Here is a 22,547-nt window from a genome sequence, read left to right as displayed (position 1 = left end):
TGACCTGGAGCCGTAGACCTGTTATTGCGCACCTGTTCACGGCTGTTCATCTGGTGTTCACGGACAATAGGTACCTTGTTCACAATAGTAGCCGGGTGTTCAGGTTCTTGGATCCAGGTTGACTTTCTTCCTTCGGTCACTGGCTATCGGTAGAGGTATCCTGACGTGTTCACAGTCTTCTATCCGATGTTCGAACATTATATGTACGTTTTGAACAATACGAGCGAACCTTGAAAGTGCGTACTGTTCTCTCTCGGCCTCATAAGGCTGGCTCCCGTCCTTTTCCCAAGTGAATGGACCTTCAAATCATGGCTGCCGATCGCCGAGTCTGTTCTCCCCCTCCAGCAGCACCAGCACAATGCCTCCCAACACTGCTACCCGCATTGCCCAATTCGCCATTGACGATGCGCTTGATCGTCCCGCCAAGGCCTGGGCCGCGTTGGCCGCTATGGAAAAAAGCTAGCAAGGATGCGAAGTTGGTCCGGGAGGCCGACACCATTGCGCGCCGTGCCGAAAAGCGTCGAGAGAAAATTGCTCGGTTCGAGTCCGAGAACCAGCCGGCGACGGCTGGAATGGCAGAAAGGGTGGCCGGACAAGTGGCGACGACCCCGCCGGCGTTGGTTCAGCGTTTTGGGTCTTTGGCCTGGACGCTTTCCACCACGATGGTTAAAGTCCATCATTTCATCCCGCCGCTGTTTGGCGATGCCACTCAGCTCCAGAAATTGATGGTTTGGGCCGATTTCACCTTCGCACCCGGGCTCGAAGCCATCCTTCAACGGCGGCACCAACATGAGCAACAACAGAAACAGGACCGCCGACTTCACCAAGCCCAGGAATACATCCATCTGGGCTTATATCAACAGGACCTTGGGGGGTGACGCAGCGACGTAATCCCATTTTGGGTGGGTTTCGCAGAGGAGGAATCTGATCGCTTCCAAGTAATCGTTCAAGTGTTGACCATAGTCGAAAGCTTGGATAATGAGCTCGAGACGGCGTCGATACCTCTAGTGTCCTAGGGAAATAACGTGCTGTCCTACAAGTAGAGATGAAAGTTTGCCAACTGGACCATGCAGTGCGGAGAGGAGCAGGGTGTCGTTGAGTCGCGGTGGGAAAGGTAGACGGTCGACGCGCGAGCGATGAGGTCAGGTCCTTGAGCGTCAGGGAAGTGACTCGGGCACTTCTGGACACGTTTAGTGTCCGGGAACTTGACGCTAGGTAGCACCGTAGAACATTGGAAAGCATGCACATTTCAACGTCTTGTTCGTCTTGTCCATGTCAACGAGATGGACGCCAATATGCTTAGGATACCCTTGTCGCTCGTAGCAATACACACGTTGGTAAGCAGGCTTCGTCTCGTCGTAGTAGCAAAACGGGCAAATCCGGGGTGTGAGGGTACGCCCGGTGGTCACTCCGCTATATCCGGGCATATGTGACGAACCGTTACAAACACAGGAGTATATCGCTGGGATAGGTAGAACAACGGTAGTAGTAGCCGAAAGGTACTGATTGATTGTAGAAGCTATTGCTTGCTGAAGAGCCGGTATTCAAGAGGCCTGGGGAGGCCGTCTTATATACTGGCCTTCATGGACCCGTCAATCCGGACCCGTGGACCCGAACCTCCGTATCGGGTCCCCGGGACCCGGCCTAAGGACCTGGGCCTTCGGGTCCTTCCTTCGGGTCCTACCTGATTGGTCCCGTTGGTTCTATCTGATCTAGCTTACATAAGGGATCCTTGATTGGATCGTAACAGCATATTGCCCGATGATGTGTGCTGCCGAGGTAATGTGAGTGGGCGCATGCTTACGCCATTCATATGGCTCTAAAAACCATATTTGGAGATGGTAAGGCCAGTATGTTGAAGCCCTTGTGTGGCCCATCAGGAACTGTCCGTTTTCAACTGTAGTGTGTTGAGAAAGGGTATAAGCTACCCCACGACGAAGGCAGTACCCAATAAGGCGCTTCTTGAAGCCGCGGAATCTACCAAGACGACGAATCTGGGGGTGGATATCGACCGTTTGGACTGGTTCGTTGGTGATGCGGTGAGTGGTCATACGACGAAGTACTGGAACCTTCTTCATCGATCCCTTAGTAACAATAATCACAAAACTCGACAATTGCTGTGCGCTTGGTGTACACCTGATGAACTTCCCAGACGTGTGCCAGCTGGTCTCTACGCAACCTCCCTCCTTCCGGATTGGTGGAGCAAGAGCCGAAAAACACAGCTCCGCTCCTTCCGTCCACCCGGTAGAGTGTTGGTCATAGTTCTCACATGCCCTCGATAATGCTCGCCCATTTGGTGGTTGGAGTCAAAGATGGCGCCTGGGACCGGCGGGCCGGATTATGTGGGGTTGGTGTCCTGGTAGTTGTTGGTAGAGCCAAAGGACCGGAAGGTCTAGAAGGTCCGCTAGAAGGTCTGGAGATCTGTAGGGAAGCCGAGGCGTGAGAGGTTGGAAGGGGGGTAGAAGGGGAAGAGAGAGGACAGCCCACGCCGGCGCTTGGGGAGGGTCCTCGCCAATACAATTGTGAACCATAAGATTCACCCTCTCGTCGTCATACAGAGACTGGTATGCCAGACGTGTGGGAGCGATGGCCCAGGTCCATTAGGAGGAAGCCCAGATGTTGAAGGAGAGGTTTAGGTTGGATGGTGAGGAGAGGGAGAGAGCGAGGAAGCGAAAAGGAGATGAGTTTTGAGGAGAAGAGGGCTTCGGGATTTCATTGGGGGGTTGGCGTAGGAAGAGAGGATCTTGACAATGACCAACCGTCTTGACCGAAGTCTACGTCAACATTTCTGCGCCATGTTGTACGGTCGTGATCTTGACGGGGATTGATGGCCCGCCAGCCTTCCTTCCTTTCCCCCTCGACACCTGCCTGCTCACCCTTCTCTTTCGCCCCCGTATTCAGTAACGGGTACTTCAGTTATCAACCACATTTCATCAATAGGAGTAGCCTTTCAGGGGCTGGGTCCGGGACGGGGCTTGAGTGATGACTGAAATGATCCCATCGCGGCCATGAAGATGGTCACTGGACACTGCTCAACAACTCGGGGAGGAGAAGGTATACGCCACTCGGACAGGCGTAAACAGCGAGAGACTACCATAATCTACTGTCGGAAAGAGTTGACGATAGGTGAATCCTCTTGAGAGTATTTTTTTCCGCACTCTGATGACAGCACGAGAGATATCGAGGCATGGAGTTGGCCGTGGAAGCAGCGCGCGACATCTAGCTGGCGAATGGGCAGCATGGAAACCTAGCGTGTATGGGGTCGCATTTCCCAACCGGCAGCCATGGGGGTTCAAGCATGGGGTCTGTTGAAGACAGCCGGCCGTCTCACGATGGAGGACTATGATGCCGATGCTGATGATGCCAGGATTTCGAAGCCGTCTGTTATCGGCATTAACGGCGTCGCTAAGCGGTGTGACAAGTTTTGGCCCATGAGGATGGTCATTACCAGGCAGGCAGGATGGGAAGAAGTAGATTGTATTAAGCTCTGGGACATTCAAAACCCGAGATCGGGATGATCTGGCCGATATTTTGGTGAGAGGTGACGTTGAAGTCGAGGTGCAGGTGTTCCACTCGCTAACGCACCCCGGGGTGAGGAGTTGCTCATAGCTTTTTGTTAGACGGGTACTCGGGACGAGGCCGGGACAAATCGACCTGGAGGACACACAACCCTCGGGAATGGGGTTAAAAGACCATGAAAGAACATTAGCTAGACAGACGTACTCAGGAAGAGAATTGACACATTTTCCGATTATTTAGCCATAGACCATTGGATGCGTACTGCGCCTCCGTTGTAAAAGTCACAAGTGGTTTTGCACTACCAATTTCTGCAGGGGCGCATGGGCGGGTCTGCAGGATTTTGTGCAGGGAAAGCACCCACAGCGGGAAAAGAGGCACTCCAATCGATGACACAGGCCGGCCGTGACAACCTCATTTTGAACCTCCAACATCCCCGACTTCACTCACTCACCACGACATCACGACATCACAAAACACACCACTCAAAACCTCACCCCAACACCTAGTAACTTCACATCTATCGAGTAATCAAAGATGAGCTCAACACCCCTCAAAATCGACCCCACCCGGGCCTCCGCGCTCGTCTCCCAGCTCCAAGGCGTGCAAGACCGCATCCTCGCCGTCGCCAAAGGTCGCCCCGTCCGGCTCGTCGCCGTGTCCAAGCTCAAGCCCGCCAACGACATTTTGGCCCTGCACCAGGCTCCCCAAGTCAAGCACGTCCATTTCGGCGAGAACTATGCCCAGGAGCTGCAGCAGAAGGCGGAGCTGTTGCCGCGGAGTATTAAGTGGCATTTTATCGGTGGTCTTCAGTCTAGTATGTCCATGTCCCAACTCCATACTTGGTGTACAAGAGAGTAAGTACTGACACAAGTAATGAATAGCCCACTGCAAACCCCTAGCCCGCATCCCCAACCTCTTCGCCGTCTCCTCCTTGGACTCCCTCAAAAAAGCCCAGACCCTCAACCGCGTCCGCGGCGAACTCATTGCCTCCTCCTCTTCGTCTGAAGAGCCCATCGAAAAACTCAACGTCCACGTCCAAGTCAACACCTCGGGCGAGGACTCCAAATCCGGCTGTTCGCCCGGGCAAGAAACCGCCGATCTGTGCAAGGCCATCGTTACGGAGTGTCCGCACCTGAATCTTTTGGGGCTGATGACGATTGGTGCCATTGCGAGGAGCAAGGCGACGACGCCGGAGAATGAGAATGAGGATTTTCAAGTGTTGAGGGAGCAGAGGGATTTGGTGGAGCAGGAGCTGGGGCTGGAGAATGGAAGTCTGGAGTTGAGTATGGGCATGAGTGAGGATTTTGAGGGGGCGATTGTGATGGGGAGTGGGGAGGTTAGAGTGGGCAGCACGATTTTTGGGGAGAGGGGGAGTAAGCAGGAGGCGAAGGTTGTTGTTTAGGGGGGTGGGCTGTGTGCATTTTACGGTTTACGAAAATTAAGCATGGGTTGGTTTGGCGTTGAAGAGTGGTGTGGTGTTTATGTCACGACTTGTGGCCATTGGTGTTGTGAGACTTGAGTGCCGAACGGGTCTTAAGCCATCGAGTATGTTGATGCTCACCTTGGCAACATGAGAAATGGTAGCGAACTCAATCCCTCTTCCCTCCAAGGAATCCCGAAGAAGAGATGCCGAAACGATGCACATAACAAAGTCCCGGCAAGCAAGTGTTCCCGTCTCCAGGACCGCTGAAAATCAGTGGAGCACAGGCTGGACGGGACTCGGGAGCTTGGGCCACCTCTATTGAAGCTTGGACCTGGCAGTGACGACAGCGGAAGCTTGGATAACAGTTCTTGCGGTGAGCAACACCAACATCTGATAGCAGGTATCGCATTCACGTCTCTCGGTTGTCGCAACCTCACGAGCCAAGACATGACCATGGTCCCGTCCGGTGCCTGGCTCAAAGCTCAAAGCCCTCGCTCGAGAACATGGAGGGTGACGCGCAGCTCTTCCCTTGTCCCTTTCCCAGCCTTATCGATAAGCAATTAGCCTGTGACGGCGACCTGGGCTAGGGAGTGACTAAGGGCGTGATCCGTTTGCTTTTTTTAGGGGTGCTCACCCGGGTGAGCACGTCGGTGAGAATCGTGGTCCTGTATTTTCTGGATAGGAATGTACCTTTTCTCACCTATTCTCACCCGATGTACGTCTTACTCACCCGGTACATGTAAAATCCCTACTTTTTAACCTTCCAGCTAACTAGAGTGCAAAGCCACTTATTTACTCAGTTATTGCGCTAAAGGGTTATTTAATACTCTATATATTATATAATTTTGAAAAGTTTTATACAAAAACTTGCTACCCCCTTCTAAAACCTAATATATATAGCGGTATTGGTACCCTCGATACTAGTAATTTATAATATTGTACTACTATTAGAAATACTTTAACCCGATATAATATAACGCCGTACCCACAAAGTGCGGGTATATATAGTTTTATTTCTAATTATTGTAATAGCGAGGATATAATTTAGTTCCGAACTTATTATAAATTTAAACCCCTTAAAAGAGAAGTTCGTTATTAAAAATTTATTATATAAGTATTAAGTAAATTATAATCGGTAATCCGTATATGGGTAAATATTTTTTTTATATTAGTAGTATAATTAAAGTATAATATTAAATTATTTATAGGAAAGAAGATACAAATAGACGAGAAGTTCCTATTTTTCTTAATAATTATTTTCTAGGGTATAATTCGTCGGATATCGGGATTTATTACTAATCGAAATATCACTACAATTTATAAATTAGTTTTAAAATTTTATATAAATATATTAACCTCTATTTACTATATAAAAGGACTTTTTATTAAGTATTAAAGGATTATATGAAATTTATTTGGTCGAAAATTAAATTTCTTCCCCTATATATTCCGGCTAAAATAGAAACGAACCCTAAAGCGTACTTATATTTCGAAAGTATATTAGGTACCCGTAATAATTTCTACGTTTTTATTAAGGTAGGCGCCAACGAATAATTTATATAGAAAACCCGTAAAAAAGGAGTTTTAATAAATATAATAATCGTATACGATTTCGATGGTTATATTATATATATTTTGCCTAGGTACGAAGGCTCTACTTATAACAGTCAAATCTTTAATATATTATTATTACGTAAGTTTATAGTTCTACCGAATTATTTTTATTTAGCCGACGGCGGGTATAATTATTTATATAAATTATTTATTCTATTTCGAAACGTATAATATTATTTATAAAAATCAAAAAGGGTAGATATTAAACTGGTCACGTATAAGGAATTATATAATTTAAAGTATAATCAATTCAGTGTTATTATTGAGAAGGTAATTAGTCGATTGAAGGTAATATTTAAAATTTATACTTCGAAGCTTACTTTCTTTATTAAAATTAAAATTTAAATTAATTTTATTACCGCGGGGCTACTAAATTTTATAATATAGTATAGCGATATTATTTTTAAGAACGAGGAGAATATTAACGAATTTTTATTAAAGGAGGGGGAGGACAAAGGAAATCAAGAGTTATAGGTTGGATTTTACTTTAGTAAATCGGAAATATATAGCGGGGAGAAGGGCATAATATATAAATATTATAAGAAAATTACAAAGTAAATATAGAGGGATTATTACGCGTATATTAAAAAACGAAATAAAGAAAGAGCGAAGCAATTAAGAGTTATATAGATTAGAAAGGAGAGTAGAGAGGAGAGGAGGGTAAAAGGGAGAGGGGTATACGGAGTACGCAATTTATAATAAAATTTTAGAAATATCGAAAAAAAAGTTAAAAGGGTATACCTTTACAATTATTATCGATATTAATATTAATCTATACATAAAGTATATTACAATATAGCTAATAGGTTTAAAATTAAATATTTTATTAAAATTCGAATAAAGGGAATTTAGAAGGGTAATTATATAAAATATATTATACTAAAATATTAACTCCTACTAGCCCGCCCCTATTAGAAATCTTACCCTAATATATTACTACGTTCATTTCGAAACTTTTACTAATAATAATTTAAAATTATTAATATTTACAACTTATTAAAATAATTGTAATATTCTTTTTATATTAAAATTTAAACGAATATAGATTTCATTGTATTGCGGTAAAGATTATTTAAAAAAATAAGGGTAGGGTAAGTGTGATAATTTGCGCGTTAATTTTACTAATTAAAGAAAACTGTCACAGGGTTGTAACGTCTATATAGTGTACATTCCGATGTTCGTTAGCAAGCGAACATCGTCCTATCTTTTATAGGTTTGGCAGATTGGGCATATGCACCCTAGTCCTGTCATAGTAGTGTTACAGGGCTCTGTGATGTCCTATATAGTATGCACTTCCGATGTTCGTTAGCAAGCGAACATCGTCCTATCTTTTATAGTTAGATTTGGCTATGTGGGTATGTGCATCCTACCCTGTTATATAAACGAAAGGTAATTAACTTTAATATATTAAATAACCTGCTAAAATATAGCGATTTTCAAAGCATTTGTATAGGGTATAAATTTCCCTAAATTTCTTAAATTATTAATCCCTTTCTAATTCCTCCTCAATTCCATTAAAATATCGCCTCCTCTTCTCTAACTTTAAATAATAGAATTATTTAACCTTTCTCTTAAATTCCTCCTACCTCTTTTAAACCTCTTCCACAATATCGTTTAATACGACCGAATTCTAATCTCTATTAAAAGTCTCTATCGCTTTCGTAAATTATTTCGAACCGTTATTAAGCGACCTAATAATTGTAGTGAGTATAAATATACCTTCGAATATAGTTTCGTTATAAAATAATCTTTTCTTCTTTTTTAGGTTAATATTAGAAGAAGCCGATAATTTCTTTTATATACCGCGCGCGTAGGCAGGGACGGGTAAAGCCTCTTTATTTTTATCTTCCTCTTCGTCGTTAATTTATATAACCGCCTCCTCTTCGAATTACCCTATTACTTCCTCTTCTTCATCCTCTTCGAATAAAATAGGGTCGATTAATAAATTAAATAGGGTAATTATATTCGAACCTATAGCGTTATAATTACTTTCGAAATATATTCTATAAAATCGAATTAAGAAAGGATATTATATTTAAATCAAATAGTCTTAGGATATTCTTATAATATTCTTTTATTAATAAATCCCTTATAAAAATTATATTAAATCAAATTAACTGCGATAATATTATTTTAAACGTTATTTAGCGTAGTAATCGTATTTATTACTTCGTTACGCCCGAACTCCAATTACGAACGGATAAATTCCTAGAGCCGCTATTTTACTTTAAGGGTTTTGTACTTATTATGCAATTACTTAATAATAAAGGTAATACCTTTAGTAGCGAATGAACGTATAATTTATTAATACGTAGTTTTCTTAAAATTATATTTTACTTAGTAGCGCCGTTTATAACGGCTTGAACGAGAATTTTAAGGGTAACATTTTTTTAAACCAGTAGCTATCGAACTTCTAATATATTAACTTTACCCTTCTTAGGAGGAAGTTTACATTAAGTAGAGGATAGCCTAAGTTAGTTAGTAGCTTACCTAATAATTTGGTTAGTATTAATAATACTAAATTAAATAAAGGATTGGGATTGGGAGGTATTGGAAGTATATACAATCGATTTTTGAGAATTTATATCGATTGGGTAGTAGTGGTATTAATTGGGCAGTTTAAAGAAAAAAGATAGACGAAATTAAGTAGTTACATCGATATTTTATTAACCGTTTTATACGATTTAGTAATATAGAAAATTTTCCCCTTTTTATTATAGTCGATGGATAGTTTAAATTTATAGCCAAAATAATATCGGTAAAGGTTGTTAGCTATATAAAAGTATGTATTGAATAGCTTTATTGACTATAGTAGTGGATGCATTTTGTCTAGATAGTCAATTGGTGGATTAATTTAAATAACTTTAAAAATTTCAATAAAGTAAACGGATTACGATTTTCACCAATATTTTTCACCCGGTCTGTGCGCTAAGCCGTAAATCCGGTGAGAAATAGTCTATGGAATTTGCTCACCCAATGTCCCTTTTTACACCGGTGAGTACGAAAAAAAAGCCAACGGATCACACCCTAAAACTACGCTCTGAGGTCACACAAGCCAACCCTGGTTCGCGACACTAACCGCGCGTTGCTAGGGTGTCTTTTTTGCGAAGAAAAGAGCACAAACAATCAACAGACATCTGACAATGTGATTGGCTAATTGGTCTCTTCGAATGGGGCCAGAGAGGACAAATGGAGTGGTTGATTGGCTGGGGGAAGGGAGCCAGTGATGTGATGGTTTTTGAAGGTGGGCTGCCGTCGAACCACGGCTCGACATTAGTGGACTGCTGCCCTGAAAGATCCCTGTTTGGCCCTTGACCACCCACGGACACCCACCCCAGCCTCCTGGGCGGCCCCTCGCCGAGAAGAAACGTGGGTTGGAAATTCTTGGGGACAGGTTTGGCAGGAACGGGCAAGGTTGGGTTCTCATCAAGGTTTGTCAAGAAAGAGGGCAAGAACGAGTGCATATCTGGTCATCAGGTCGCGATTTGATTTTGAAGACTGACTTTCAGGTTCAGTTGCTCGTCCCCCTCCTTCCAGTCCCAGTTTTCACTTCTGCCACACAGTCGGTTGCCTGGCCAAAGCAGAAAGGAGGTCAGCCAGCCGTTCCTTCTTCAACAAACCAAACATCAACATCAGACGAACGGCCGGCATCTTCCATTCACTGTCACTTTCAGTTCAGTCTGACTTAGCATTGCTCATTATACCCTGCTTTGCGCCATCTGCTGCAGCACACTTTGGACAACCCGAAACAAGGAAAGCTTAAGGCTGCTGTGTTAAGTTCTTTTTTTTTTCCTTTTTTTCTCTTTGGCGATTCTGCTGCTTTGCGACTTGCGACTCTTCGAAAGGATATACACCCCCAGCCATACAACAGGATACAGTCAGTCAGTCACGTCAACCGACATATTCCTTGTGTGGTTTTTTTTTTCTTTTGCTCGATTTTCCTTATCTCCGTTTTCCATATTGCAGCTTGGATTCTGGAGCCACTACTACGACCTGAGAAGTCCATCGGATATTCGCACTGCCTGCCTACCTACCTGAGGGAACAATCGAACAACAGCTGCTGTGTTGCCTTCAACAACTGGAACCGAAAAGAGGGACGGAACGTCATATTTCGCATTTCAAGACTCCGGTTCAGTTACAGACGGGAGACCAGACAACCAGGACAAGACAACAACGACAACTGAAGGAGAAGAGCACGGATCGATATCCCAGGTTGACCAAGGTACCGCCCATCAACGCCTCCTGGTTTTGACTGTCTCAGCCCCGGAAATTGTTTTTCGCATACTTGTACAGTCATACCGTACCACGGCCCATAATACATACTTGTACTTTTCGCAAATACATACAGTACCGGTCCGATATCCAAACAGCAAGGTCACCCTCACCTTGATCTCAGCTTCAGCAACTGGGGTGGTAATTACCGATCCGATTACCTGCCTCTTACTGTTCAGTACCAGAGGAAACATCGCTTCCCGTCTTAACTAAAACACACCCGACCCAGGATCCTACCGCGTTTCCGTTGTTGGGGTAACCAACCGCACAGACCGGACCCTCTCACCATCAGGACATCGCTGGCAGAAACACCCTGGTCCTTGGTCGACCACCCCGGTTATCCCCAGCTTAGGCCAGGAACAGATTGACTCTCAAACACCTCGGGTGGTAGTTCCAGTCTGTTCGCGCCCACCACGCCAGCCAGGCCGCGCCCGCGCAGCAACCCACGCTCCGCACGCACGCCCACCCGCCCTGGGCTCCCTTCCTCTCTCACTCCCTCCCTCGTTTTCCCGACACACACCTACCACACAGCTGGAGCCATGCCGCCCGCTGGCTCAGAGAGGGACCACCACCATCTCCCCCGAGATTTAAGACACTCGCATTCCGCCTCGTTTGACAATCATGGCCGTGCTATGATCCCAATGTAGGATGCTTCCCCTCTTTTATTTTTGACAGAAACCATCATGGTGTCATGTCCCTCTTGTTCAAGGAACTAATGAAAACCAGGTGGGATAGCTCAGACCCCGAGAGGGCACCACCGCCGCTCCCACTCAACCCTCAGTCTCCCGGTGTCTCTAGAGCAGGCACCTCGAGTGCGATCCAGTCTGCTCATGCCGCCTTGCAGGAAAAGGCCCGCGAGAGTGCTAACCTGGTACCACACATCCCCAAGCGCGCCGCCGGTGAGCCTTCTCCAGAGAGGACCGAGAGGCCCCCTCTGCGCAACGCGGCTACGGCTGTGTCACATCGCCGTCTGAATTCCCTGCAGAACAGCACTGTCAAGGATATTAGTTTGATGCTTGAGAGTGGTCACGTCCCCAATACATCAGCCTCACGATCACCAGAGAAACACGACTTTAAGCACGACTTCAAGTTCGACAGCAAGCTCGATACCAGGTTTGACAAGTACGACAAACAGGAAAACACCAAGCACGACAAGCACGAGAGCAAGTACGAGAGCAAATACGAGAGGCCATCCACCCCTACGAGGAGTCGCGAGAACCACGTCGAGTTCAAGGACGAAAAGGAAGACCTCCTAAAACCCGCCCCCACCATGGGTTCACCACGAACGGGTCCCAGTTTGACCCCCGGCGGCATCCTGCGCCAAACCAACAGCACCAGCGGCATGCGGCGACCACATCAGAGCATTCTTGGCGAGAACACCCCTCCCCAGTCGGCCACCATGCTCGCCCTCCAGAACATGAGCAGTGCCAGCCACCTGGGAACGTCGTCGTCGGCCAGGGACTCGGATCTCCTCGCTAACATCACTAACGGCTCCAGCGGATTGACCAAGACGACTGTAACACCCCCAGGCCTCGAGGCCCTGTCGAACCAGCTCATCACCCTCACCAACATTGCTTCGGCCCTCCAGCGTGAAATGTCAGCGCTTAGCAGGCGCAGCAGAGATAATGCTACAGACTTGCTCAGCTTGAAAGAGGCCACCAATCAGCGCGATGAGGATATTCGCAGGAGTTTGCGAGAGTTGATTACCGAGGCCAAGTCGAGGGCTGCGCAGAGGGAAGCGTACGGGGGTGGTCCACCGTCGCCTACGTCGCTAAAGTCGCGACCGTTTTCCCTGCCGCGAATACCTTCACCACATAGCTTTGGGGCGTCGCTTGATCGAGAGTCTCTATTGAGCACACCATCACTCGTGGCCGATACATCGTCCATTGCTCTCCTCGAAAAGATCCTTCGCGACATGGGAACCAAAGAGGGCCAGGAATCGCTTCTCTCGAGGCTTAACGAACTCGCTCGCCAGCTTTCCGGCTTTTCCACGTCTGAAAAGCTAGAGGAGATCATCCGTCTCGTCAAAGCCAACCAGCAGCATGCTCTTGTGCCAGCTACTGGCGGAGGAGGGAAAGGTGGTGGTGGTGGCGGCGGCGGTCGCAACCACACCTGGAGCTTCAGCGAAGACGAAGACGGCCGAAACTCACGCGTAGGCCGACTCCTCGAAGAATCCGTAAATTCGCCAGCTCAAACCCCCGGCTCCCGAGCTACCGATCCCATGAACGATGAAATCCTCTCTGCTCTGCGCACAGTCAAGGACCACCTGGCCCAAGGCGGCAGCCTCACCAGCGACGTCAAGTCTCTCGTCAAGGAATTGCGCGGCGAAGTCCTCGGCATGGGCCAAGAAATCGGTCGCCGACTAAACGAAGTCTCCTCCAAGTCTCCCCAAGCCCTCCCCGTAGACGACTCTACAAAGGAAGCCATGAACAAGATTGTCTCGGACGGATTGGAAGAGATGCGTCAGAACATGGTCAACATCGTGCACGAGCACCGCAAGAAGGCGCAAGAGACGGTAGCGGCCGCGCCTCGAATTGATTCCATGATCGACTACAGGGAGATCTATAATAGCATGCGTGCTGCCCTCAAAGACTCGCAAGCCAACAAGCCGCGCGTGCAGGAGCTTCGCAGGGAGGATGTCGTCCAGGCGGTGCAAGATGCCTTTGAAAAGTACAAGCCTGAAATCGAAATCCAGCAGATTGGATTGGAAAGGCACGAGGTGCTGGACTGTTTGAAGGAGGGGTTGGGAATGTACCTGCCAAAGGAAACAGCTTCCAAACAGGAGGTGTTCGCTGCTGTGAACGAAGGGTTTAGCAAGTTTGAGACGGCCTCTCGGGACGATGTGCTTGAGGCTGTCAGGGAGTGCCTGGATGAGTTTGACTTCCCGGTAACTCCCCAGCTTTTGAAAGACGACATTCTGAGCGCGGTCAGGGATGGTTTGAGCGACTTCCCCAAGCCCCTGAAGCGTCAAGAGGTGGTGGATGCCATGGACGAGAGCCTCAACAAGTTCGACTTCACTGTTGACATGGCCGAAGCCGTGCAAGATGGTGTACGGTCCCTGGACCTGCCAAAGGACATGCAAACCGCCGTCACCAAGGCCTTGGAAACATTCGACTTCTCTTCCACCGGCCCATCAAGTGAAGACATGATCGATGCCGTCCAGGAAGCTTTCGAAACCATGGACCTTCCCTGCGATGTCACACGCGCCGTCGTTAAAGCATTACAAACCCCCGAATTCGCACAGCATATCGCTTCTTACATCCCCCGTCCCGATCTGTCGCGTGTCGACCTTGCTGATGCCATCCGCGAAGGATTCGATGCGCTAGACATCTCAGGAGACGTCTTCCGCGCCGTCAGAGAAGGTCTCAAGGAACTGGACCTCTCGGAGTTCTCCGGCTCGCATTCCAAGGCCCTCGTCCGCCACGGCGCCACCCCCCCTTCTATCTTGAAGCCCGAAACGGAAGAAATCATCGAGCGACTCTACGAAATCCGCGATTCTTTAAGGGATGAGTTCCGCGCCTTCTCAGAAAACAGCAAACCCACCTCCCGTGGTGGTGACGCCGAGCGGGCTACGCCTGATATTACCATGGACGGTTTCGAGAAACTAAGGCATGACATCGAAGCGTACGTCGACCGCGCCCGCACCGACGGCAACTCCGACGATTTGATCCCGCACATGACTGAAACGTTGGAGAAATTTAGGGAGGAAGTGGCGGAGTTAGTGAAGAAGGCTTCTCAGAGCACCAACGATCTGCTAAGGGAGGAACTCGAATCACTCCGCGACGTCGTCAACGGCACCTTGGTTCCTATAACGCCACTGGCGCAGCCCGGCAGCAATGCCGAGATTCTCGAAGCCATTGGTGCTATTCGTAAGGAGATGAACACCAATTCTCAGCACGCCGACGGTGTGACGGAGACTCGGATCCTTGATGCTCTGCAGCAGGGACTCGGTGATTTGAAGAAGAGTATTGACAAGCTCGCTAACAAATCTGGTGACCTCTCGGCTAATGACGAGATTCTGGATGCGCTCAAGGAGGGCCTGAAGGGCGTCAGAGCTGATCTCGAAGAGCTTAGGGCAGGCGGCGGGTATGATGACGAGTTTGCGCTGACTCCTTTTAGCAAGAATGGCGATCAACCTTCGAAGCAGCTTGGTCATGGTCATGCTGAGGAGATTAGAAGTCTCCATGCTATGGTTGATAAGCTGGGGAAGAAGGTAGATGCTATGGAGAGCGGCGCTAGCTCGCCAAAGGCTGCGGCAGGTGCGAAGACTGCTACCAAGACTGAGCTAGGCGAGGTCGAAGCCTTGCTAAAGAAATTGATCGACTCCGTCGCTTCCCTCTCTGCCCGCGAACAACAGCAGCTGGAGATCAACCTCTCCCCGCTCGAAGAGACCGTTCGCTCCCTCCAGACTTCGGTTGACACCGCGATTGGGGGTCTGAGGAAGTCCATTGATGAGTGGACCAAGGCAAGATCGTCATCCACCGCGCCTAAGCAGCCCGAGCCTGAGTTACTACCCACCAGCGAACCTACCGATCCGGCTACGAAGGAGGACGTTCAAGCTATTGAGACCATTCTGAGGAATACCAAGGACAGTTTGGATGACTTCGTCAGTGCCCAAGGAGAGCAGGGGGAGAAGGCTAGGAAGGAGCATGTTGATGCGCTAGAAGTTTTGCTGGTGGAGACGAAGGCCAGTCTTGGTGATTTGTCAAAGCAAGTGGAGGGTGTGTCCAAGAAAGAGGATGTTTCCGCTCTCGAGACGCTCATCACCAAGATGACCACCGCCTTCGACGAAAGGAAGACCCGCGACGAGAAAGAAGACACTGGAAAGCTCACTAAGGCCGACCTCGAGGCCGTTGAGGCTGTTTGTCTTGAAGTCAAGTCTCTCCTCACATCAAAACCCGCCACCAATGATGCCACCACCGACTCTACAACAGCCACAGCCAGCCACCCCGACATGGACAGCAACTTCAAGACGTTGACCGAGAAGCTCGAAGCTCAGGCCGAGGCTACTACCAAGGCAAACGGAGACATCACCGACCGCGTGTCCGAAGTCAAATCTCTCCTTGAAGAGTTCCATGAAGTCATGAAAGCCAAGCTGGCTGATGGAGCGAAGGGGGTGGATTCCATTCACAAGGTCCTGACTCCCATGAGCGAGATTGTCAAGAAGAATGCGACGCTACAAGGGGAGCTGATGGAGCTGTGGGGTGGCATGAAGGAGGGGTTTGAGGAGGGGCGTACTGGTGTTACAACTGCCAAGGCCGAGTTGTTGACCAAGATGGAGGAGCTTCAGAAGGCGCAGGTCGGCGACATCAAAGAGACCGTTGCGACGAAGGGTCAAGTGGAGGAGCTCAAGGCTGTGCTGGAGCCTCTCAGCGGTACGGTCACGGAGGCTGTGGAGAAGATGGAGGTCAGCTCCAAGACTGTTTTCGAAAGGGTGGATGAGCTGGTGTGCAAGGCTGATGAGAATCATCTTGATACCAAGGCTGAGCATACCCTTACTCGAGAACAGGTGCAGGAGATGGCTGGCAAGGTGGACGGTTTGCAGTCTCTTGTTGCTGAGCATCAGCCCAAGGTTGCCGAGAACGTTCAGGAGGTGCTTGCCCTTGTTGGTCAGCATTTTGAACACTCCAAAACGACAACGGAGGGTCTACAGACCAAGCTTATTGACGCCATGCCCACTGTCAACGAGAAGCTCGATAAGCTTGTTGGTCACACCGCTCAACTTGCTGTCCTCGAGGAAGTTCATGAGCAAGTCAAGAATACCTCCGCCGAGCTTGCTGGATTTATCGCCACCCAGACTCAACGCGCCGTCGAAGAGGACGAGAACAAAAAGAAGATACTGCAAGAGACCTCCATTGCTCTTGAGCGCCAGCTTGCTGAAAAGGAGCAAATCGAGGCTCGTTTGGCTGAGCTCAAAGAGGAGGAAGCCCGCGTCAAGGAGAGCATCAATGTTACCTTGCGTGAGGAGCAGGATCAGTTGAAGTACCAGTTCTTGGAGAACTTGCAACAGGAACAAGCCCGTCTGAAGCAGATGAATGAGTCTCTCAAGCAGGAACAGGAAGAGCTCAAGTCTACGTTCTTGGCCAACTTGGCTGAGGAGGAGCATCGCCTCAAGACGCTCAATGAGTCCCTGAGAAAGGAGCACGAGGAGGCTAAGGCAGTGTTTATGGCTGGTCTCAAGGAAGAGGAGACGAGGCTGAAGGAACTCAATGCTTCTCTCAGAGAGGAGCAGGAGACCTTGAAGAAGACGTTCACCACTAATCTTGAAGAGGAACGCGACCGCCTGATGGAGATGAACGTCGCCCTCAAAGAAGAGCACGACACCATGAAGAAGACCTTCGCCGCTAACCTCCGCGATGAGCGCGACCGTCTGATCGAGCTCAACTCCGCCCTCAAAGCCGAGCACGAGTCGCTCAAGCGGAGCTTCCTTGCCGTTTTGAAGGACGAAGAAGCCCGCTTGAAGGAGTCCAACAACGCTTTGCGAGAAGAGCAGCAAGTTCTCAAGGATAAGTTCCTCAAGAACTTGCGCGAGGAGGAGTCTTTGCTCAAAGAAGTCAACGAAGGTCTGAGGCAAGAGCAGAAAGAACTTAGGAGCTCTTTCCTTGCCGCTTTCAAGGAGGAGGAGAGGCGTCTCAAGGAGATCAATGCCAGCCTGCGAGAAGAGCAGGAAGAAATGAAGGCTATCTTCCGCGAAGAGCAGGAGAAGTTGAAGGTGGATTTGCTCGCTAACCTGATGGAGGAGGAGTGTCGCCTTAAGGAACGCAACGAGGCACTGCGCAAGGAGCATGATAAACTCAAGGAACAGTTCCTCGCTGATTTGAGGGCTGAGCAGCAGGGTATCAAGCACAACCTTGTCGAGCTGCGCGGGGAGCAAGAGGAGTTGGTGAGGAAGAAGTCCAGACTTACGGCTGATTTGTCCTCTCTCGACACTGCCCTCCGGCTCAGAAGAGAAGAGCTCCACGAGATGGAAACCCGCGCCGAGACGCTCGAGCGCCGCATCCTCGAAGGCGTCATGGATCATTCTCGTCTTTTGCTCATGGCCAAGGGCAAACGGTTCACCACCGGCGTTGGCCGTGAGTCAATGAACCGCAAGCGCGTCCCCTCGCAAATGTCCACCCGCGCTCCCAGCGTCGTCTCACGACTGGATGGGGCAAGACAGCCCACGTCGGCGCTGAACATGGCTGCTATCAACGCCAAGACCAGAACCCCTAAGATGGGCTCGGGTGCATCGTCGGCGTCTAACAGGCGGATTCTCTCTCTCAGTCAAATGGTCAGCGGAGCTCTATCGGGCGGTGGCATCAAGCGCAGCAATAGCGTTAGGAACGGGGCTGGCGGTGGTGGTGTCGCGGCGGCCAAGGCGGCGGTGGCTGCTCATCATGGTGATGCTGGTACTTCTTCTTCGAGACCCAAGGCTGGAGAAAGAAAGGGCAGTTGGGCGACGACGAGTTCGAGGTCTACGGCGAAGGGGTATGGTGATTTGTCGAAAGAGGATAAAGAGCATGGTTCCTCGTTGAAGGAGACAGACGATGAAGATGAGGAGGGATATGATACCGCTACTCCGCCTGTTGATGTGCGCTCCGGGTCGGATGAGGATATGGTGCATGTCGATGATGATGCGCGCACCGAGTCCTCCTCCCGCTACGGCGGCGACGACCACAACGAAACCGAAACTGAAGCGGACGAAACAGCTACCTTGCGCAGATCTTCCCAAGGCACGACGGTCATCACCTCCTCTTCTCGCTCCGGCCGTTCTGCCCGCTCAAACGGTAGCCAAAACGACGACGGAGAAAGCCAATACAGCCAGGACCAAGATGACGACGATAACTACTCCGACTACGAAACAGGCGACGATAGTGAAGACGACTGGACCGAGAGGGGTAGTGCCGTCTCGGGCATGACTGGTACCACGGGCACGACGGGAACAAGCCGCACGGGAAGAAGTAGTGTTTCTGGCCCTCCGTCGGTTGCGCCGAGTGCGAGTGTTATGAGCGTGGCGAGTAGTAAGATGAGTAGGGCGAGCAAGATGAGCAAGGATTCGGCTATTTCGGGTATTCCTAGGGCGAAGCCTGGTGCTGGGAGTGGAAGTCCGAAGAAGGGGAAGAAGGCTGCTAAGTAAGGGTTGACGGGTGATGGTTGGAAGATGGAAGATGGACGATGATGGATGAAGGGTGATTGATTGGGTCATGATACCTGCTTGGTTTTCGTTTTCTTGTTTTATTACTTGTCCGGATAACATTTTTGTACGGTGGTTACCTACTACCTTTATGGGTGGGCTTTTTCGGTTCGGTTGTTACCTCTATTGATGCTATGGCTTGATGTTTGCTGGATGGATGTTTATGCGATTACCCACTGAGTTCTGATGATGGATGGACAGGTGATAGCAACGAATCCCACCAGTCGACCTCGGGTTCCGGGTTTGGGAGTTGGCCTTTTCGGGTTGCATCCTCCCAGAGTTTTACAGCTTCAACGTCCCACAGCCATCGTTGAATAAGAACCCTGTCGGTTGACTGGTTAGCACTCGGCAATGTCTTTTTTTTTTTTTTTTTTTTCCATAAAGGCTTCACGCAACTCACCTGTTCCTTATCCCGGAGATGGGGTTCCGATCAACGATACAAAACATCACCAGTACCGGCAACCAACCCACCAATAATCCCAACGCAAGTGAGTGCGCCGTGGTGTATTCCCCAAGAACGTCCGCAAAGGCAAGGCCAACGGAGATGGCGAACGCACCTAGAAAGACGCAGATGTTGAGACCAGCGGGATATGTACCTCGCCTTCGATACATGCGGAGTTGAAAGGCCAGTGCCTCGCGCAGCTCTCTTGTATACAGCACCGCTTGTCGACCTGTCTCCTCAGTGATTTGGCCTTGACCTCCATTTGGCTGATTTTCCAAGGGCTTGAAGAGGCCGTAAGTAAGAACTCGCACAAAGTCCTCTCTTTCCTTTACATCCGTGGGTAACTCAAATTGGTTGATGCAGCTCAAGATGTAATAGGAGGTGGCTTTTGAGTATTCAAGTCGGCGGTTGGCCTGGTTGTGGGAGCCTGCGGACGAGAAGGTGTAGTATTTGCATTGACGGATCTGGTAGACGTTCCACAGAGTGGCTGTGAGACTGGTAGGTGGTGAACCGAGCCAATTGAGGATCGCTTTAAGTGTCGTAAGTATCCGTCCGTCGTGCCATCGTGATCCTGGTGCACGCCGGTGCAGCGAGTCAAAGGGAAGACAGGCCACTAGAGCTAGGATTGGGAGGATCCAGTTCGCTGCGATGTTGAAGGACTGGGTTGGAGGGTTTTGTGTGAGATACCACTCGATGGGGGAATGGCAGAGGTTTTTGCAGCCTGGTATAAAAGATGTGGTCAGTAAGTCGTTCAACGCAAGGATTCGGCTAGTGGACATCAGGTCTTGACTGACATACCTTCAAGCGTTATGGCGATGTAGATGCTCCTGTTGTATCTGACCTCATCGTTGAGATTTCGTACGTGGCCTTCGTAAATCCACTTGTTCCGGTACAGGTCTTCTTCTGTCAGGTTACCATATGGGTCGCCGGATCCGTTGAGAATGGAGTAGACCCGGTCTCTGCACTCGACAGAGAAGTTTAGGGCGAAGGTTGTCGGGCTAAAGAGCGCTAAACACAAAAATGCGCACGACAGGTTACGCGATGTTGACTGTCTGCGCAAGATGCTCCTTGACATCAGGGTGGACGCCATCGGAGACTTCCAGGTGGCATAAATTGTGGTTTGTGTCAGTGATGCTCTATGAAAGCTGTTGTGTTTTTAACGGCGACTGAGAAGCCAAAGGGAGGAGGAGGGCTGTTGATATAGATGAAGAGAGGCAAGGCTGTGGTGCAACACGACCACACCAGCTCCGTTGCAGGCTCCGAGACAGCAACATGGACTGAGACTGTCCATATCGGTAGGAGGCATCATCCCCGGAAGCCAGGGTGATGAGGCTGGTTAGGTATCGCAGGCTCGCGGCATGGCGTCCCTCTTCATCTGGCAGAAAGCCCCGTGGAAAAGAAAAAGGGGAAAGGGGTCGGAAAGTGGTCTCCGTTCGGCGTCCGCTCCCGCTGCGACCCTCGGCGCGTGACGTCATGCATGTCCGTCCTTCCCCGGGCCGCCAAGCGAACCAAAGCCCCTCCTCCGCTTCCCGACTCCGATATCCAACGGCCCCGTTCAACGGCGTTTCCCTCACGTTGACAAACCCATCCGAAAGCCAACTCTCCATTCCGTGTAACCCAAAATGTCACCAACTGTCGACCCCGCCATCCTCCGCGCTCTGGGCCTCGACCCCAACTCCGCCTCCGCCAGCATCACCTCCCACGGCGGCTCCGGCTTCTCCTCCACTTACAAGCTCCTCACCACCACCCCTGACGGCAACAACAAAAGGGCTTACTTCATCAAAACCGGCACCGGTTCCGACGCCGCCGCTATGTTTCTCGGCGAACACCACTCCCTCAATGCAATCCAGTCCGCCATTCCCTCCTTCTGCCCACGGTCTTATGCCAACGGGAGCATATCGTCGAATCCCAGTCAACACTTTCTCGTAACCGATTTCCTCGATCTCCGCTCTAGCGGTGGTCCAACAGGATCTGGGGAATCGTTTGCAGCAAAGCTGGCCAAGATGCACACCACCCCCGCCCCCATTCCGGAGGGGTACGACAAGCCCATGTTCGGCTTCCCCGTCCCTACATACTGCGGGGCGACGGAGCAGGATAATACCTGGAAGGAGGACTGGGCGGAGTTTTATGCTGATAACCGCTTACGCCATGTCCTGAAAGAAGGCGAGAGGAAGAATGGGAAGAACAGAGAGTTGAGCGACGCGGTGGAAACAGTCGCATCAAAGGTGGTGCCCAGGCTTCTGGGGGAGCAGACGATAGGGAAAGTGACGCCGGTATTGGTGCACGGGGATTTGTGGAGTGGAAATCAGGGACGGGGTAGGTTTTCTGAGGAAGGGGGTGTTGAGGAGGTGGTCTATGACCCGGCGGCGGTCTATGGGCATTCGGAGTATGAGCTGGGGATCATGAAAATGTTTGGCGGGTTTGGCGGGGGGTTTTGGAAGGAGTATGGGGAGTTGGTGCCGAAGCAGGAACCGAAAGAGGAGTGGGAGGATCGGGTCGCTTTGTATGAGCTGTGAGTGTTGATCTGACATGCCTGCTGAGATGTTGTGAGAGGTGTGAGATGCTAATGGGGTTTGACAGGTATCACCATTTGAACCACTATGCGTTGTTTGGAGGCGGGTATCGCGGTGGCGCCATGTCCATCATGAAGAAGCTTATTGCGAAGTATACGTAGCTGGGATGTTCGACTTGGCCGGCGAATGGTCGTAATAAACCGAACACGTCACGGTCAACATATCAGACATTGGGTATATACCTTTGAACCCAACCTTTAGGCAGTTCCTGGATGGCAGAGCCGCTAATAGACCCTGACTGATATGTTTCTAGTTTATTGTAATCCCTATCATAGTTTTGTAACGGCCTTTCCCAACCATTATAAGCAGTATTGGACTGTTGATTGCTTAGCGGATGCGTGAGAGATACCAAGGGGTAATGGACACTGCTTCGTCTGTATTGAATCCTTCGATTAGGGGTTTATCATGCCAGAAAAGGTGTTGAAGAAACATCAAGATGTGTTGATATAGGATGGATATGGCATGGCACCAGTCGTTTGTTGGATGCTGGGATGTTGAAGAGGTCAAAGATATCCAAGGCCATAAACAAGC

The 22,547-nt window shown here is 49.5% G+C and overlaps 4 protein-coding genes across 4 annotated transcripts; 3 read left to right on the top strand and 1 right to left on the bottom strand.

Moving 5' to 3' along the window:
- Positions 1–3,910: 3,910 nt before the first annotated feature.
- On the top strand, positions 3,911–4,939 carry B0H65DRAFT_180346 (uncharacterized protein). Its single transcript, XM_062821499.1, has 2 exons — positions 3,911–4,333; positions 4,401–4,939. The coding sequence occupies exons 1-2, from the start codon at positions 4,054–4,056 to the stop codon at positions 4,919–4,921; spliced, it is 801 nt and encodes a 266-aa protein (XP_062681194.1). The 5' UTR covers positions 3,911–4,053; the 3' UTR covers positions 4,922–4,939.
- A 6,580-nt stretch (positions 4,940–11,519) lies between these two features.
- On the top strand, positions 11,520–18,944 carry B0H65DRAFT_508463 (uncharacterized protein; the record flags this gene model as incomplete). The annotated part of the gene is given in 46 exon segments (XM_062828224.1): positions 11,520–13,310; positions 13,320–13,404; positions 13,420–13,466; positions 13,476–13,682; positions 13,692–13,715; positions 13,728–13,805; positions 13,824–13,916; positions 13,926–14,735; positions 14,745–14,876; positions 14,898–14,914; positions 14,948–15,020; positions 15,030–15,155; positions 15,186–15,221; positions 15,237–15,334; positions 15,350–15,494; positions 15,510–15,549; positions 15,565–15,689; positions 15,708–15,878; positions 15,900–15,944; positions 15,963–16,070; positions 16,086–16,148; positions 16,161–16,208; positions 16,218–16,274; positions 16,284–16,379; positions 16,395–16,433; positions 16,443–16,508; positions 16,518–16,637; positions 16,647–16,728; positions 16,747–16,778; positions 16,800–16,848; positions 16,891–16,988; positions 17,010–17,261; positions 17,271–17,324; positions 17,334–17,381; positions 17,409–17,632; positions 17,651–17,711; positions 17,724–17,837; positions 17,874–17,938; positions 17,957–18,064; positions 18,074–18,090; positions 18,109–18,143; positions 18,186–18,300; positions 18,316–18,330; positions 18,352–18,431; positions 18,456–18,594; positions 18,616–18,944. Coding segments are annotated over 46 exon segments (6,657 nt in total).
- A 113-nt stretch (positions 18,945–19,057) lies between these two features.
- Positions 19,058–20,799, bottom strand: B0H65DRAFT_180290 (uncharacterized protein). The gene is made up of 3 exons (XM_062821498.1): positions 20,242–20,799; positions 19,402–20,164; positions 19,058–19,324 (listed from the first exon to the last, which is right to left on the bottom strand). The coding sequence occupies exons 1-3, from the start codon at positions 20,531–20,533 to the stop codon at positions 19,171–19,173; spliced, it is 1,209 nt and encodes a 402-aa protein (XP_062681192.1). The 5' UTR covers positions 20,534–20,799; the 3' UTR covers positions 19,058–19,170.
- A 266-nt stretch (positions 20,800–21,065) lies between these two features.
- B0H65DRAFT_425323 (Fructosamine/Ketosamine-3-kinase) lies at positions 21,066–22,117 on the top strand (the record flags this gene model as incomplete). The annotated part of the gene is made up of 2 exons (XM_062824565.1): positions 21,066–21,955; positions 22,024–22,117. The coding sequence occupies 2 exons, from the start codon at positions 21,066–21,068 to the stop codon at positions 22,115–22,117; spliced, it is 984 nt and encodes a 327-aa protein (XP_062681191.1).
- Between the last annotated feature and the right edge of the window lie 430 nt (positions 22,118–22,547).

Source organism: Neurospora tetraspora, assembly GCF_033439725.1.
Source record: "Neurospora tetraspora strain CBS 560.94 chromosome Unknown B0H65scaffold_4, whole genome shotgun sequence".
Lineage (NCBI taxonomy): Eukaryota > Fungi > Ascomycota > Sordariomycetes > Sordariales > Sordariaceae > Neurospora > Neurospora tetraspora.
The sequence above is the reverse complement of the archived record's forward strand: the minus strand, read 5'-3'. Positions and strand labels throughout refer to the sequence as shown.

What these genes read in the sequence shown, in the direction of transcription:
- B0H65DRAFT_180290 (XM_062821498.1), bottom strand. Translation starts at nt 20,533, where the DNA reads ATGGCGTCCACCCTGATGTCAAGGAGCATCTTGCGCAGACAGTCAACA. An exon ending in CATCGCCATAACGCTTGAAG is followed by an intron (nt 20,165 to 20,241) that starts GTATGTCAGTCA and finishes CTTTTATACCAG; the next exon opens with GCTGCAAAAACCTCTGCCAT. An exon ending in ATCTCCGGGATAAGGAACAG is followed by an intron (nt 19,325 to 19,401) that starts GTGAGTTGCGTG and finishes GTCAACCGACAG; the next exon opens with GGTTCTTATTCAACGATGGC.
- B0H65DRAFT_180346 (XM_062821499.1), top strand. Translation starts at nt 4,054, where the DNA reads ATGAGCTCAACACCCCTCAAAATCGACCCCACCCGGGCCTCCGCGCTC. An exon ending in TATCGGTGGTCTTCAGTCTA is followed by an intron (nt 4,334 to 4,400) that starts GTATGTCCATGT and finishes AGTAATGAATAG; the next exon opens with CCCACTGCAAACCCCTAGCC.